Here is a 14,596-nt window from a genome sequence, read left to right on the forward strand (position 1 = left end):
TGAACAGAACAATGGTCAAAGTCAAGGATGACCCTACAACTAGAGTAACAATCTGACAGACAGAAATGAGCTGCATGGTCAGTCGAGGAACATGAGCAACAGAAGGAACATGAAAAGATGAAGTGCTAAGAGTGTGTCGACTATCGACTGGAGGGAAGTACTATCCGCACTAAGAGCATGAACATGAAAATATAGAGGTTGAAGGGAGGACAAAGTAAAAGAATCATGTCAATATGAATGGCCCTCTAGTATCAAGGATCTACGGGTATGTTGACTGTAAAAAAGGGATAACATGAAGAAACACCTAATAGGCACCTAATTTGAGTAATCTCTAGTGTAGTCAGGCGTCGAAGGGGATGGCGTCACATTTGGATGACAACAAAGCACCATGGGACAAGGCATGTGCAAGACAATATATGGAACATCGTTGAAAGTCAGTGGCAACAAGGGAGGAAATTGTGCCAAATGAAGACATTGCACCTTCTCTCCCTCTCTTTCTTGTGGCTCAGACGTGTGAGCGTCTTGAATATAATCAACAGGTGCTGTTCTACACGTGCACGTCCGAGAGACGCAGCGCCAGACCAGTAGCAAGAGACACTAGAAAGAGGGGTCCTGCCGACAGGAGGTCATCGGAGTGGCGGCAGATGGTAGCAGCGGGAAGGTGGATGTGTCCGACAGCAGCCGTGAAGGCGAACGACAATGATAATTTGGACGTGGTCGGCGGCAACATGAACGTGGTCAGCGGCAACAGTGGGCGACCCAGACGTGGACGGGAGCAGTGCCAAGACGAGGCTGGGCATGGAGGTGTTGGCGCCGGTCCGAGGCAATCGGGCCTAGTTGAGGGCGGGTGAAGGATCGAACGAGGAGGCCAACGCAGGCGGCCATGTCTAGGAACTCGAGAGACAATGATGACCTGTAGGTGTAGGTCGGGGATGAGCGATGCATGTGTTGAGGCTAGGAATGAGAGGGACGACGACGACTTGCAGGTTGGGGATGGACGAGGCAGGTGCTGAGATCGTATTTTTTTATTGAGATGAGTTGCACGTGCGGGAAGACTAAGACCTGAACCCAAGCTCTAACAACGTGTTAGGAATATGCAACTTGTATTCCAAGGTGGCCATACACATGTGAGTGTGCTAAATATGCAGAGAGCCCCTTATAGAACAGGGAAAAACTAAGGGTACACGACTAAATATATATAACTCTAATAGGTTATCACAACTGGTGCGAAGTTGCATATGATGGGATCCCACAGAAGAACTTATTGCAGGACCCTCTCAAATTACATGGAAGAAGAACAAAGGCTGAGATCAATGTAGAGGTCGTAGGACAATGATGATGAACCCCTCAATGTACTTACGCGGGTAAACCACCTACATGCATAGTTGAAAATAGTGCTATGCGTTAATTATGTGTTTTGCTGTCGCCTGGCGCTTTTCTGACCACCAGAATGCCAGCGCCCATGGCGACTTCCTGAGGGATCGATAGAAGATGTGTCTAGAGGGGGGGGGGGGTGAATAGACTACTTGTCAAGATAAAATTTCTAGTCTAACCCAATTTCTAGGAGGGCAGAACTCTAGCAGTTCTAACAAGTCTAGGCGCCCTACACAAGCAGTTCTAAGAGTATAGCAGCGGAAAGTAAAACATGCAAGTGTAATACAGAGGAGTAAGGTAGGGAGATCAAACGCATGAGGTTGACACGACGATTTTTGGCATGGTGTCGATAGGTGGCGCTATCGTACGTCCATGTTAGTGGAGACTTCAACCCACGAAGGGTAACGACTGCGAGAGTCCACGGAGGGTTCATAAAGAAGCGGCCTTGTGTATCCCACCACGGCTTCCGTCCACGAAGGACTAGCCTTACTCACGTTAGATCTTCACGAAGTAGGCGATCTCCTTGCCCTTACAAACATCTTGGTTCAACTCCACAACACGAAGTAGGAGGCTCCCAAGCGACACCTAACCAATCTAGGAGGCACCACCCTCCAAAAGGTAATAGATGGGGTAGATCAATGAACTCCTTGCTCTTGTGCTTCTAAAGATAAGTCTCCTCAACACAAATCTCTCTCTCACAGAATATGCATGGGTATGAGAGGTTGATTTGGTGGAAAGCAGTTTGGGGAGGCTAGAGATTGGAATATCTTGGTCTCAACACATGAGTAGGTGGTTCTCTCTCAGAAAATGGATTTGGAAATGAAGTGTGTGTTCTGAGTGCTTCTCCCACGAATGAGAGGTGGGTGAAGGGGTATATATAGGCAGCAGCCAAAATCCAACCGTTACACACAAAAGTGCAAACTCGGTGACACCGAAGTGGACAAATCGGTGGTACCGACTAGTACTAAAAGCGTGAACTTTGAATCTCGGTGAGACCGATATACAAAACTCGGTGGCACCGAAAAGGTGACTAACGGTCAGATGGCCAAACTCGGTGGCACCGATACTCAAACTCGGAAATTCCGATTTTGTGTATCTTGGCAACAAAATGTTGGTCACACTGAACTCGGTAGCACCGATGCAGTTTCGGTTGCATCGATTTGGTGGGAATGGCTAGGGTTCTGTCTTAGGTTCAAACTCGGTGGGTCCGATGTGGCAATGTTGGTGACACCGAATTTGTGAACGTGGAACTTGACAGAGTGGATATGTGGGAAAAGTGACTGAGTGTTTTGGTGGCTAACTTTGAGCATTCAGTTCATTTTACTACCTCACCCCCTTTTAATAGTATCGGCTTTCCTATGGACTCAAAAGTGATTTCTCACAAATATAAAATGAAGAGTCTTCTAGCTTGAAGCTTGAGCCAATATTATTCCTTTCTTACATCCAGGGGCATCTCCACATAAACCTTAAGCCATAGCTTTTCATGGACTAAACCTGAAATATCTAGGTAAAAGTGTTAGTCCAAGAGGCAATGTATGTTGTCATGAATTATCAAAATCACCAAGGAAGCATATGTGCTTTCACTTCCTCTAGTCGTATCCCTATCATAGGGAGCACGCGAGTTCACCACGTATATGGTTGAGTTTCTTTAGCATGATTTCATTGAATACATTTGACCAGATGTAAGTATCCCAAAGAGAGAGAGAGAGAGAGAGCAGGACTTGGGAGTTCCATGGAATTATCCAAAAGAAGGCCGCAAAGCGAGCTGTGAGTGAAGCAAGGGGTCGGGCGTATGGGGACCTCTACCAACGGTTAGACACGAAGCAAGGCGAAAGGGACATCTATAAGATGGCCAATATCCGAGAGAGGAAGACGAGGGATGTTGACCAAATCAAGTGCATCAAGGACAGATCAGAGCAACTCCTGGTGAAGAACGAGGAGATTATGCATAGATGGTGGGAGTACTTTGACAAGCTGTTAAATGGGGAGAGTGAGAGCTCTACCATCGATCTGGACGACTCCTTTGATGATACTAGCATGCGTTTTGTGCGGCGAATCCAGGAGTCAGAGGTCAAGGAGGCTTTAAAGAGGATGAAAGGAGGCAAGGCGATGGGCCCTGATTGTATCCCCATTGAGGTGTGGAGAGGCCTCGAGGACATAGCGATAGTATGGCTAACCAAACTATTCAACCTCATTTTTCGGGCAAACAAGATGCCAGAAGAATGGAGACGGAGTATATTAGTACCAATCTTCAAGAACAAGGGGGATGTTCAGAGTTGTACTAATTATCATGGAATTAAATTGATGAGCCATACAATGAAGCTATGGGAGAGAGTCATTGAGCATCGCTTAAGAAGAATGACAAGCGTGACCAAAAATCAGTTTGGTTTCATGCCTGGGAGGTCGACCATGGAAGCCATTTTCTTGGTACGACAACTTATGGAGAGATATAGGGAGCAAAAGAAGGACTTGCATATGATGTTCATTGACTTGGAGAAGGCCTATGATAAGATACCGCTGAATGTTATTGGCGGGCCTTGGAGAAACACTAAGTCTCAGCAAAGTACATTACCCTCATCAAGGACATGTACGATAATGTTGTGACAAGTGTTCGAACAAGTGATGGTGACACTGATGACTTCCCGATTAAGATAGGACTGCACCAGGGGTCAGCTTTGAGCCCTTATCTTTTTGCCTTGGTGATGGATGAGGTCACAAGGGATATACAAGGAGATACCCCATGGTGTATGCTCTTTGTGGACGATGTGGTGGTACTCGATGATAGTCGGACGGGGGTCAACAGGAAGTTGGAGTTATGGAGGCAAACCTTGGAATCAAAAGGTTTTAGACTTAGTAGGACTAAGACCGAGTACATGAGGTGCGCTTTCAGTACTACTAGGCCAGAGGATGAGGGGAATGTTAGCCTTGATGGGCAGGTGGTGCCTCAGAAGGACACCTTTTGATATTTGGGGTCAATGTTGCACAAGGATGGGGGTATCGATGAAGATGTGAACCATCGAATTAAAGCCGGATGGATGAAGTGGCGCCAAGCTTCTGGCATTCTCTGTGACAAGAGGGTGCCACAAAAGCTAAAAGGCAAGTTCTAAGGACGACGGTTCGACGCGCAATGTTGTATGGCGCTGAGTGTTGGCCGACTAAAAGGTGACATGTGCAACAACTAGGTGTGGCGGAGATGCGCATGTTGAGATGGATGTGTGGCCACACAAGGAAGGACCGAATCCGGAATGATGATATACGTGATAGAGTTGGGGTAGCGCCAATTGAAGAGAAGCTTGTCCAACATCGTCTGAGATCGTTTGGGCATATTCAGCGCAGGCCTCTAGAAGCCCCAGTGGACGGCTAAAGCATGCTGATAATGTCAAGAGAGGCCGGCGTAGACTGAACTTCACATGGGAAGAGTCGTAAAGAGAGATCCAAAGGATTGGAGCATCACCAAAGTACTAGCCATGGAGAGGGGTGTGTGGAAGCTTGCTATCCATGTGCCAGACTCATGAGTCCATGAGTTGGTCGCGAGATCTTATGGGTTTCACCTCTAGCCTATCCCAACTTGTTTGGGACTAAAGGCTTTGTTGTTGTTGTTGTTGTTGTTGTATGTCACACTTGCCGTCATCTTTGAGAAAGCAGATAATTCAACAAGCGGTGCACTTTCGAGGTTGTTGACTTAAAGGTGGTCTACATCGCCATGATAGTCCGCCATGCGATTGCACAATTCATGGTCATATTGGATCACATCTACATGATGGTAAAGCTATCATGCCGAAAGACACCATCATGGTCCAAGGCTCCCTTGAACTCGCGGTCGAATGTGATGGCCGGAACTATGAAATGACCGTCGCCACTTGGGTCCTCATTGCGCCGGTGCCTCCTATGATCTTCCTGTTAGAGTACTCTATATATAGCCGTCTACCTTTTGTATTTTCCTCATTTTATAAGACGCTTTTTGCATATTTCCTGCACCTTTCCATGTATATGTATTGCCCTATGCCTCCGTGGGAATAAGTTGCATATTTCCTAAGATTTTAAAGCCTAGGTCAATTTTTCGCACACGCAACTCGTGTTGTGATCCTTCTGTCGCGACGTCGTCATCTTCTTGCCGGCTGTCTTTGCTCTCTCCTCCCGTCGCCGTCGCACCTCTCGGTTGTTGCATTGCACCACCCCGCCTCTGATCCACACCATCGCCTCTCATTTAGGTCCCGGACGCTGCGCTGTCCGTCTCCTAATCGAATTGGAACGTCTCTAGGTCGCGGAAGTACTCCCGCACCAGGTCCTTTCGATCGTCGTTGCCATATTTCTCAAGTTGGTTCCCTGCGCCAGACCTGTGTTGTCCCTCTCTCTGGCATTTAGGTTGACGCCTTCCTGGTTGTTGTTGCCCAACTATGCACGCATGCCTTAAAAAAAACTATGCACGCATGCATCTATAGGGCTACTGCCCAGTTGCACATGCACACATCTACAAGGCTGCCACCCAACCGCGCATGCACGAATGCATCTTGCTGTTTCTCGCCGGCACGTGCACACAATCTCCTTCACTGGTCATGCTTCCTCCTGTTCCTTGCGTGAGTAGGAAAGCTGCTTGTTTGTTTCTCATGTTAGCAAGCTTGGTTGATTTGTGCCATCCTCTTTTGCTGGCATGTTTCACCCGCCAGCCCGTGATTCTTTTCTGCTCGGTTTAAAAAAAGAGTAGAAAAATACATGTATGGTGTTTTCATCGGGTATGCATCTTCATCCCCGTCCACTGACTCTTGGCGGTGTTTATTACATTGACTGTCTCGCACATGTGCCTTTCCTCGGTGCTCGGTGCTCATCCACTTGTGATGTTTCCTTTGACGTCTTCCGCAGGCCGTGGTGGTCGCTCTTTAGTAACGCCTGCCGTGACCTCCCCACTTGGTGATTGTTGCTCTGTGTCGTCTGCACTCGCGACTTCCATCTCTAGTGTTGGTGCATATTGCTTCATCGTCCGCACCTCACACATGCACCTTTTCTTGGCACTTGGTGCTTGTTTGCATGCGCCCTCGTCTCCTTCATCGGCTTTTGAAGATGATTCTGGTCATGCTACACCGCCTCCTGTAGTGGCTAGGTGGTGGTTGTTGCTCCTCTCCTGGTGCTGCTACGTCCACTAGTTCAGCTGTGTCCTTCATTGAGTAGGAGAGTGCGCAACTTCGCAACCCGCTTGGCTCTCGGTTCTCCTTTGCCGGGTGCATCGACGTCGAGCTCTTCAGTTGAGCCTTTGACTAAGCAGGACATTATGCGACTTCGATGCCTACCAGGTACGACTATCGGTTTTACATCAACATGTTCTGTTGGTTCTGCTACAAATTCTTTTGGCACTGTTAGACCATCTTCTACACTAGCCCATACATCTTCAAGGATTCTTGATACTGGAGCATCTTTTCATATGACTCATGATTCATCCACTTCGTCCTCTATTCTGTCTCTCGATTTTCCTATTCATGTTGTTGCTCCTGATGGTGCTATCCTTCCGGTTAATGGCCAAGGCATTCTTACTTTGTCTTTTCATGTTCCTGATGTTGCCCATGTTCCCGAACATACCATGCATCTCATTTCTAGTTAGATTGTTGACTCTGTGGTTGTAGCGTCATTCTTGACTTTGACTCATGTTTTGTTTAGGATCGTCACACTGGTGCTCTCCTTGGTGTTGGCCCCCGACGCCGTGACTCCAAGGGCCTTCCGGAGCTTGATGGACTTCAACTTCCCTCTGTGCCACGGCTGCACTCTCTCCACCTCTGTTGCCTTATCTACCAACCCTTTTCAGTGGCATCATTGCCTTTGTCACTTGTGTGGCCCTCGTCTTTCATCCTTAGTTTGAAGTGGTTTCCTTGGATCCATCTCCGGCGGTGTCTTTAGATGTCAGGGTTGCCGGCTTGGTAAACATGTCTGTTACCTTATCCACATAGCGAGGCCGTGTCTCAACATCCTTTTGACCTTGTTCACTTATATATGGGGTCTAGCTCCCTTTGCCTCGAAAGGAGTCTGTCACTACTATATTATATTTACTAGCATGATGCCCGTGGAAACCATTGGCTTAGAGGTGGTGAAATAACGATATTGTCTTTTATGACCGCTGTGTGATTTACCATTAGAAAAGATAGCAAAAATACAGTGAAAGACATGCAACATCATAGAATCTTAAATGGCCATAGTAGGTTGGGAAGAGAATTAAACCAAGATCGATTTTGAACTGAACTCACATATTTGTCTTTGTTATTTGTGCCTTTTATAAAAAATGGCCTCGCATAGTTTATTTGTTTTTTTATGATAGATCCCACATATGAGTAAAGGATATTTGTTTATATATGTCTTGGAAGGTTGTTAGTTCCACATTTGGGGACGCGTGTATTTATTTATTTAGAAAGGATGTTGGACTCATATGTGAAGTTGTGAACTCACCACCAACTCCAACCATTATAAGTAGGAAGATAAATGATTTCTCTCCACACACATGGATATCTTACGTCTTCTCGTAGTGAGGACTTGTCTATATATAAGCGTTTTGCTACGATGGTTCACACTCATATGCATATTGGTGTGCTTCGTGCTGACTTTGCTGGAGAGTATATATCCAATTTGTTGTGTGGAGTCCTTGCTGAGCAAGCTACTCTTGCTCAGTTTTCTTGTCCTGGTGTTGATGCTCATAATGGCGTGGCTGAGCGCAAGTATCACTACCTCTCTTCTGCCTCACTTTTGGGCTAGGGCTGTTGTAGAAACTAGGGTTCTACCGACCCTCTGCCTTAGGTTATAAGGATAGGAGGGAGGTTGGAGGAGACGAGGGCGCCGAGGCTGGCGCGACGGTGCCGTCTCGGCGTAGGGAGGAGGCGGCGGCGAGTAGAGGAGGCGGTGGCTAGGGTTAGGGTTCCGGCTCCTCTGGGAGCCGGGCAATAGAATTGTCTTATTGCTTGATTCCAAAAGAGTTGTTTACATCGGTTTATATAATCTCGATAACTTGGACTCTAAGATAACTAAGATAACTTGGACTCTAAGATAACTAAGATAACTTGGGCTAAGCCCCTAATATTATTAAGATACTGGGCCAGTTTGGCTAACTGGGCCTTGGTCATAACATTTCTCCCCGCCTGCGCAAACAGCTCGTCCTCGAGCTGGATGTCTAGAAAATGTTGGCGGAATTCCTTGAGCTGTTCCCAAGGTGCCTTCGAAGGGTTGAGCTAGTCCGAAGTACGTCGTGGATCAAGGCCTGGAATGTCGCCGGCGCATTGGAGAGACCGAAAAGGATCACCAAAAACTTGAAGTGATCGTGATGGTAGCCAGAACACAAGTCGAGCGTAGGGAATAAGCGTGGCCCTTGCGGCTCTTCCCGGAGCTCCGCCATGACCGGTATAGGAAAATTGACCCTCGTCGTCGTGGCCGTGAGAGCATGGTAATTGAGGCAGAAACGCCACAGGCCCGCGGGCTTGTGAACAAGGAGCACCGGTAAAAGGTCTCCGTGCCGCTGCAGGAGATGAGCCAACAGGGGCGGCTCAGAGTCTGCTATGGCGGTCGACAGCTGAGGGAACTGCTTGAGAAGTGCCACCCTCGCCCTTCCACTGCACCATGTGCCCTTGACGCCAAAAAGTCATGGTCAGTGCGTCGAAGTCCCAAAGGATGGGTCCGAGCGTCCGCAAGAAGTCGACGCCGAGGATGAAGTCGTAGTCGCCCAAGTCGATGCCGACGCACGTGATGGCGAATGACTCGTCGCCGATGAGGATGGGAACCTGCTGCGCAATTCCGTGGCAGCGGAACCGGTCACCATTGGCCATGGTAACTCGAAGCTGCTCGCCGCCCGTCGGCTGGAGGGCCAGGCGATGCATGATAGACGCGGACAGGAAGTTGTGTGTAGAGCCCGTGTCCAGGAGAGCTAAGAGGCGCTCCCCATTAACCGTCACTGGCAACAACATCGTTGTTTCCGTTCGTATGCCGGCAAGGGCATGCAGGGAGACCACGAGAGCGGTGGCTAACGCCGGGGCTGTCGCCTCGGCAAGCTCGGAGGGAGCTGTATCCTCCGCGACATAGTCATCCGCCTCCAGATAGAAGAGGCGCGGGCAGACGTGGCCTGGCACGTAGGGCTCATCGCAGTTGAAACATAACCCCTAACGACAACGCTCGTTTTGTTCGGCCGGGGTTAGCCGACGGAACGGTCGAGTTGCTGCTGTGGCGGGCGTCCCTATCGCCGGCTGGGCAGGCCGGCTGGGTGCAGACATAGCCGGCTGAGGGGGTGGGCGAGGTGCCTGGGCCGGGAACGCCTGCTGCATAGCCATCGCCCGCTGCTCGAACGTGCGGGCATAGTACATGGCCGTCTGGATGTCCTGTGGTCCACGCATCTTGACGTCCAGGTGGATGTGGTCGGGGAGGCCCCCGACGAAGAGCTTGGCTCGATGGCGAGTCGTCACGCCAGGCGCGTGACACGCCAGGGCCTGGAAGCGGTCGGCGAAGTCCTGCACCGTGGAGGTGAAGGGTAGGCGGCCAAGCTCCGCCAACCGGCTCCCTTGGATCGGAGGCCCGAAGCATAGGAGGCAGAGCTCGCGGAAACGCTCCCATGGAGGCATGCCGCCCTCGTCATGCTCGAGAGCGCAATACCATGTCTGTGCGGCACCTCAGAGGTGATATGAAGCGAGCCAGGTGCGATCCGACACTGGCGTTCGTTGCCCTCGAAAAAATTGGTCACATTGGTTGAGCCAACTCAGGGGGTCCTCCGTGCCGTCATAGGTGGCGAAGTCCAGTTTGGCGAAGCGCGGCAACGTGTGGGTAGGGCCGCCCTGGCGGTACGGCTCATCGGAGTGGAGTAGTGCAGGGGTCGGCGCCGGGTACCCGTCGGGGCCGGCGAAGCTGGAGGGCCCGCCGTACTGGAGGGGTGGCGCCGGTGGCGACTGGATGTGCGGCGGCGCCGAGGCCGTTGTGTACACCGGCTGTGACGACTCGGTCACCCAGGCCGGTAGCGGCGACGGCGAGGGGGGAAACCGGAGCTGGTGGATCGGCACCCCCGTCGCAGAGGTAGGGCGCGGCCCCGAGGTGGTTTGTGGCGGCGTCGGCAGCTGCAGGGTCGGCTGCAGCGGCCCGGCCGAGGGTGGCGGAGGCAGCTGTAGTGTTGGCTGCAGCGGCCAGGCGAGCGCGGCGGTTGCCGCCAGCAGTGGCTGCTGCCAGGGCGGCCAGGATGGGCCGGCGCTGGCTGGTGGTGGTGCGGCTGGCTGCGGCCCGTAGGGCGCGGCCAGGTATAGCTGGATGCCCTGGATGGCGGTAGCCAGGTCGCGGATCGCGCTGGTCAGCTCCTCCGGGGTGAGGACGGCCGGAGGCGGCGCGACAGAAGAGGCCGGCGTAGGCAGGTGCGGCCCATCGGCCGTGGAGATCATCGGAGTGGTGGTGGGGGACGACGGCGCAACGGTGGAGACGGGCGGCGGTGATGACATGATCGAACCAGAGCCTTCTGATACCAAACTGGTAGAAACTAGGGTTCTACTGGCCCTCTGCTTAGGTTATAAGGATAGGAGAGAGGTTGGAGGAGACGAGGGCGCCGTGGCCGGCGCGACGGCGCCGTCTCGGCGTAGGGAGGAGGCTGCGGCGAGTAGAGGAGGCGGTGGCTAGGGTTAGGGTTCCGGCTCCTCTGGGTGCCGGGCAATAGAATTGTCTTATTGCTTGATTCCAAAAGAGCTGTTTACATCGGTTTATATAATCTCGATAACTTGGACTCTAAGATAACTAAGATAACTTGGGCTAAGCCCCTAATATTATTAAGATACTGGGCTAACTGGGCCTTTGGTCATAACAGGCTGTCTCCACTTTCACCTATCTCAGCAACATTCAGTCATTCTCTGCTCATCTTTTGACTGCTCTCCTGATTATTGGGCGCTTCATTTGCTTGGTTTTGTTGGCTGTGCGCTTCTTGCCCCATGAACGCACCAGACTTAGAGAGGCCTAAGCGAAAATAGGTCATTGAAAATTGGAAGGCCCGCGACTGGGTCAAGAAACTCACCTCCTCTGTCCAGACTAGGATCAAACACCAAACCAAGAAGCCGCCCACAACATGGATGTCCGTGCATTGCCCGTCCTACAAATCTTTGATGACCGCCACCATATGAGTAAGGAAACTACAGTTAGTTGGACACGAGTCCCACTTGTCTAATTTGAGTAGTCGGTCGTTAACAAACTTGTAGGCACCAGTCTCATCAGACACGATAACCCACCACTTCGTCGGGCCGGCCTTGTCATAACTCCAAGAATTGCGGGGCTGCATCTTGGTGAAGGCCCAACCTTTGCCAGTGCATATCGAGAACAGACAGGAACACCGGACCTTGTGGGCGCCTCCAAGTTCGCATTCACCTTAAGCAAAAAGTTGTGGAAGAGATCCGGATCTTATTGGATCCCCGATGAAGCGCTCGGAAGGATGCATGAAGGCGGATAAGAAGACAACCGAAATTAGGGCCAAGTGATAAAAGCTAGATTCCGTATAAATGCATCATAGAGTAGAGGAAAGTGGACAAGGGGAAATTTACACCACCTTGGAAGTGGTAGGCAAGAACCATCATCGCGGCACCACCGGGTGTCGAGGGGTCACTTAGGGAGAAAGCGGTGCCACAAAGCCTCCCGTGCTCCTTTGTTAGAGATATTTGCATCATGCACACTTGCAATTTCAAGCTGAAGTGTATCTATGCACACACTTCAAAGTTGGAAAATTGTTACATTTGCTCTATAAATCGTCCATGGACTGGAAATGTACCATCTATATCCCTTTTTGAACATGTAAATTTAGTCTATTACTCTTCCAATTGAAATTCCTAATGAAAGCATTTTAGTTCACCGGAACTCAAAAGGTAGGGTTTGGTGGAATTGTTAGACCTGTCATTTAGGAGTGTAATGTAGATTACAACAAATTTCCATACTTTTTGTCACATGCCGCGCATGTGCTCCCCATACAGTGGTCATGAATAGACATTCCGCGCCACTTGTCATGCACCCAAGCTGGCATGCTCATGATCTACAATAACCTGCAACTTGTAAGTTCTATGGCCTAGCGTAACTAACCAAAGTTCAGTAACCTGCAATTCAGTTCTCTTTTCTACATGTGTACTTTCTTCGATGGTTTATGTTTTCGATACAATTGCACCAACCATGTATGTCAAATGTCAAAATTTGTGTTTCATATGGACAATTTTGAATATAATGATTTAATCGTATCTAGGAATTGTTATCACCGGTTAGTGAGCTTTGGAGGCTTTTGGTATCGTTGGCATTGTGGGATGAGCCTTTGAAGTCATTCGTCTTTTGCTTGGTATCTTCTTCTATTATCATAAGGTATGCTGCTTTGCCCATATATATTTTTATTTTCCTTATGCAGTGGTTGGTTATTGTGTACTATCGAACATACTAATAAATAAAGGCAAGGATCATGTTGTGCTACATCTCATGGAAGGAGACTGCCAACATAAACTTGTGGGGACTTGCATGTGTTAATATTTGTGTAGAGAATGGGTTGATGTTTGCTTTTAGTACTTTTTTTGGTGGATAATGGAAGTCCATTTGGTCACAACACCATTTGAGTTTGAGCACCATGACAAGAGGACTAAGCAAGTGTGCCCTACTTAGCTAGGAATCCGCCCCACAAATGGGAGATATACTCACCAACGAGCTCGAGGTCTGAATTTCTTCTTAATAGTACTCCTACTGACTTCGGCTTTAGTAATGAATAAACTCGCTTTGTCGAAATCCCTATAATGACTTGCATTTGCGGCTGCCAAATAAACCAACTGCTGATATACAGGAAGAATCTCACAGTAGAAGACATAAATATTTCCAAGTTCAATGAGAAATCATCTATAAAAGTAATGTAATACCGAGACCCTCTTTCGAAATGAAGGGAGCTTTGACCCCAAATATCAGAATGAATAAGATCAAAAGAACGCTAAGCCATTATCTCTTTACGAGGATAAGTTAATTGTATCTTTTTACCAAGCTTTTACAACCCTGACTATCTAAAGGCACATCTCCTAGGATAGACCCCATAAGACCACAATGAACTAAATACGACATACGAGAGTCACATAGATGATCGAGACATTGATGGAAAGAGCTGCTAGACAAGGTAATTGGGGCGGAGAGACTAGCGGCCGTGGCAACGGAAGGTACATGAAGCCAGTCAAGCTCCAAAAAGGGCCCGAGAAGCGCTCACTCACCGGCCACCTCCATTGAGCTTGGAGAAAGACCGAGTTGGACCGACTATAAACTAGCTTGGCGATGGTGCTCACAAACGTAGGTTGGGTCGCCACTATCTCTAGGAGACCATCGCCATAGGAAGCCATCACTAGGCCGCCACCGCAACCAGTCACACCCACTTGCCTTAGTCGATGCCAACGATCATGCTAGCTTGGCCTCTCTGTCTCCTTTGTACACACATGCCCAGTGCTCTCCTCGTTGTGAGACTAAGGCGGTTGCCAAGGCCCCTCTTATGTTTCCTCTTATAGATTGGATCTGAAAAAGGAAGGGTAAGCCAAAAAAAGTACAATGTCTTCACTCTCGAGCTATCATACCATCTCTTGTCGCTCGATGATTTTGACAATGTTCACTACACCATGTTCGGTTTGCCTCATGTGCATTCACCTGCATGGCCTTTGTCTTCTCTTTGGTGAGGTCACATGTCCGCGTCGCCCTATTGCCACTGTGGAGCCTAAGCCGTAGGCTCCTGCCCGAGATGTTCCGTACTTGTCAGTGGTTCGTCGGAAGTACGCACTATGGCAGGATCATTCCATTATCGACGATTTCTTTGTTCAAAGATCTGCTATTTGGCGCCGGCTTGATATTCTGCTGGTTGTGGCTCTTGTGCGTGTGTTGCCAAATTGTTCATTTACGAGCTATTGTACCGGCAACACAAGGAGTTTGAGCCGCGATGGGCCCAAATATTTTTTCGCTTGTGCCCCGTGTCTCTTCTGGAGGCACTAAGGAGACTAGTTTGTGTGGTGCTAGTCTACTGTAAGTTCTCTCAGAGCTCGCTCCACGCTCGCCTGCTGCACTACCTACCGAAGTGGCTGCTTCCCGCTTCAGTGATCCGCCTCTTCTACCGTCTCCAGTAGGCAGCGACAGTCACCCTTCTTCTAGTAGTTGTTGTCCTCGTTTCCCCTATTGCGGCAGCGATGTTCAAGTTGAGTATGGTTGCTACAAGAAGCAACACATGTGACGTGACTCTTCTTTAGGGACTTGTGCT

At 49.5% G+C, this 14,596-nt stretch overlaps 1 protein-coding gene across 10 annotated transcripts in view; it reads left to right on the forward strand.

Moving 5' to 3' along the window:
• Window positions 1-14,596, forward strand: part of LOC123402882 — a 51,023-nt gene that overhangs the window by 10,176 nt on the left and 26,251 nt on the right. For all 10 annotated transcript variants that reach the window (XM_045096851.1, XM_045096848.1, XM_045096844.1 and 7 more), the window contains one exon: window positions 12,581-12,693. In XM_045096851.1, coding sequence (XP_044952786.1) covers window positions 12,581-12,693 — 113 coding nt within the window. The remainder of the gene's footprint in view (window positions 1-12,580; window positions 12,694-14,596) is intronic.

This window comes from Hordeum vulgare, chromosome 6H (assembly GCF_904849725.1).
Source record: "Hordeum vulgare subsp. vulgare chromosome 6H, MorexV3_pseudomolecules_assembly, whole genome shotgun sequence".
NCBI lineage: Eukaryota > Viridiplantae > Streptophyta > Magnoliopsida > Poales > Poaceae > Hordeum > Hordeum vulgare.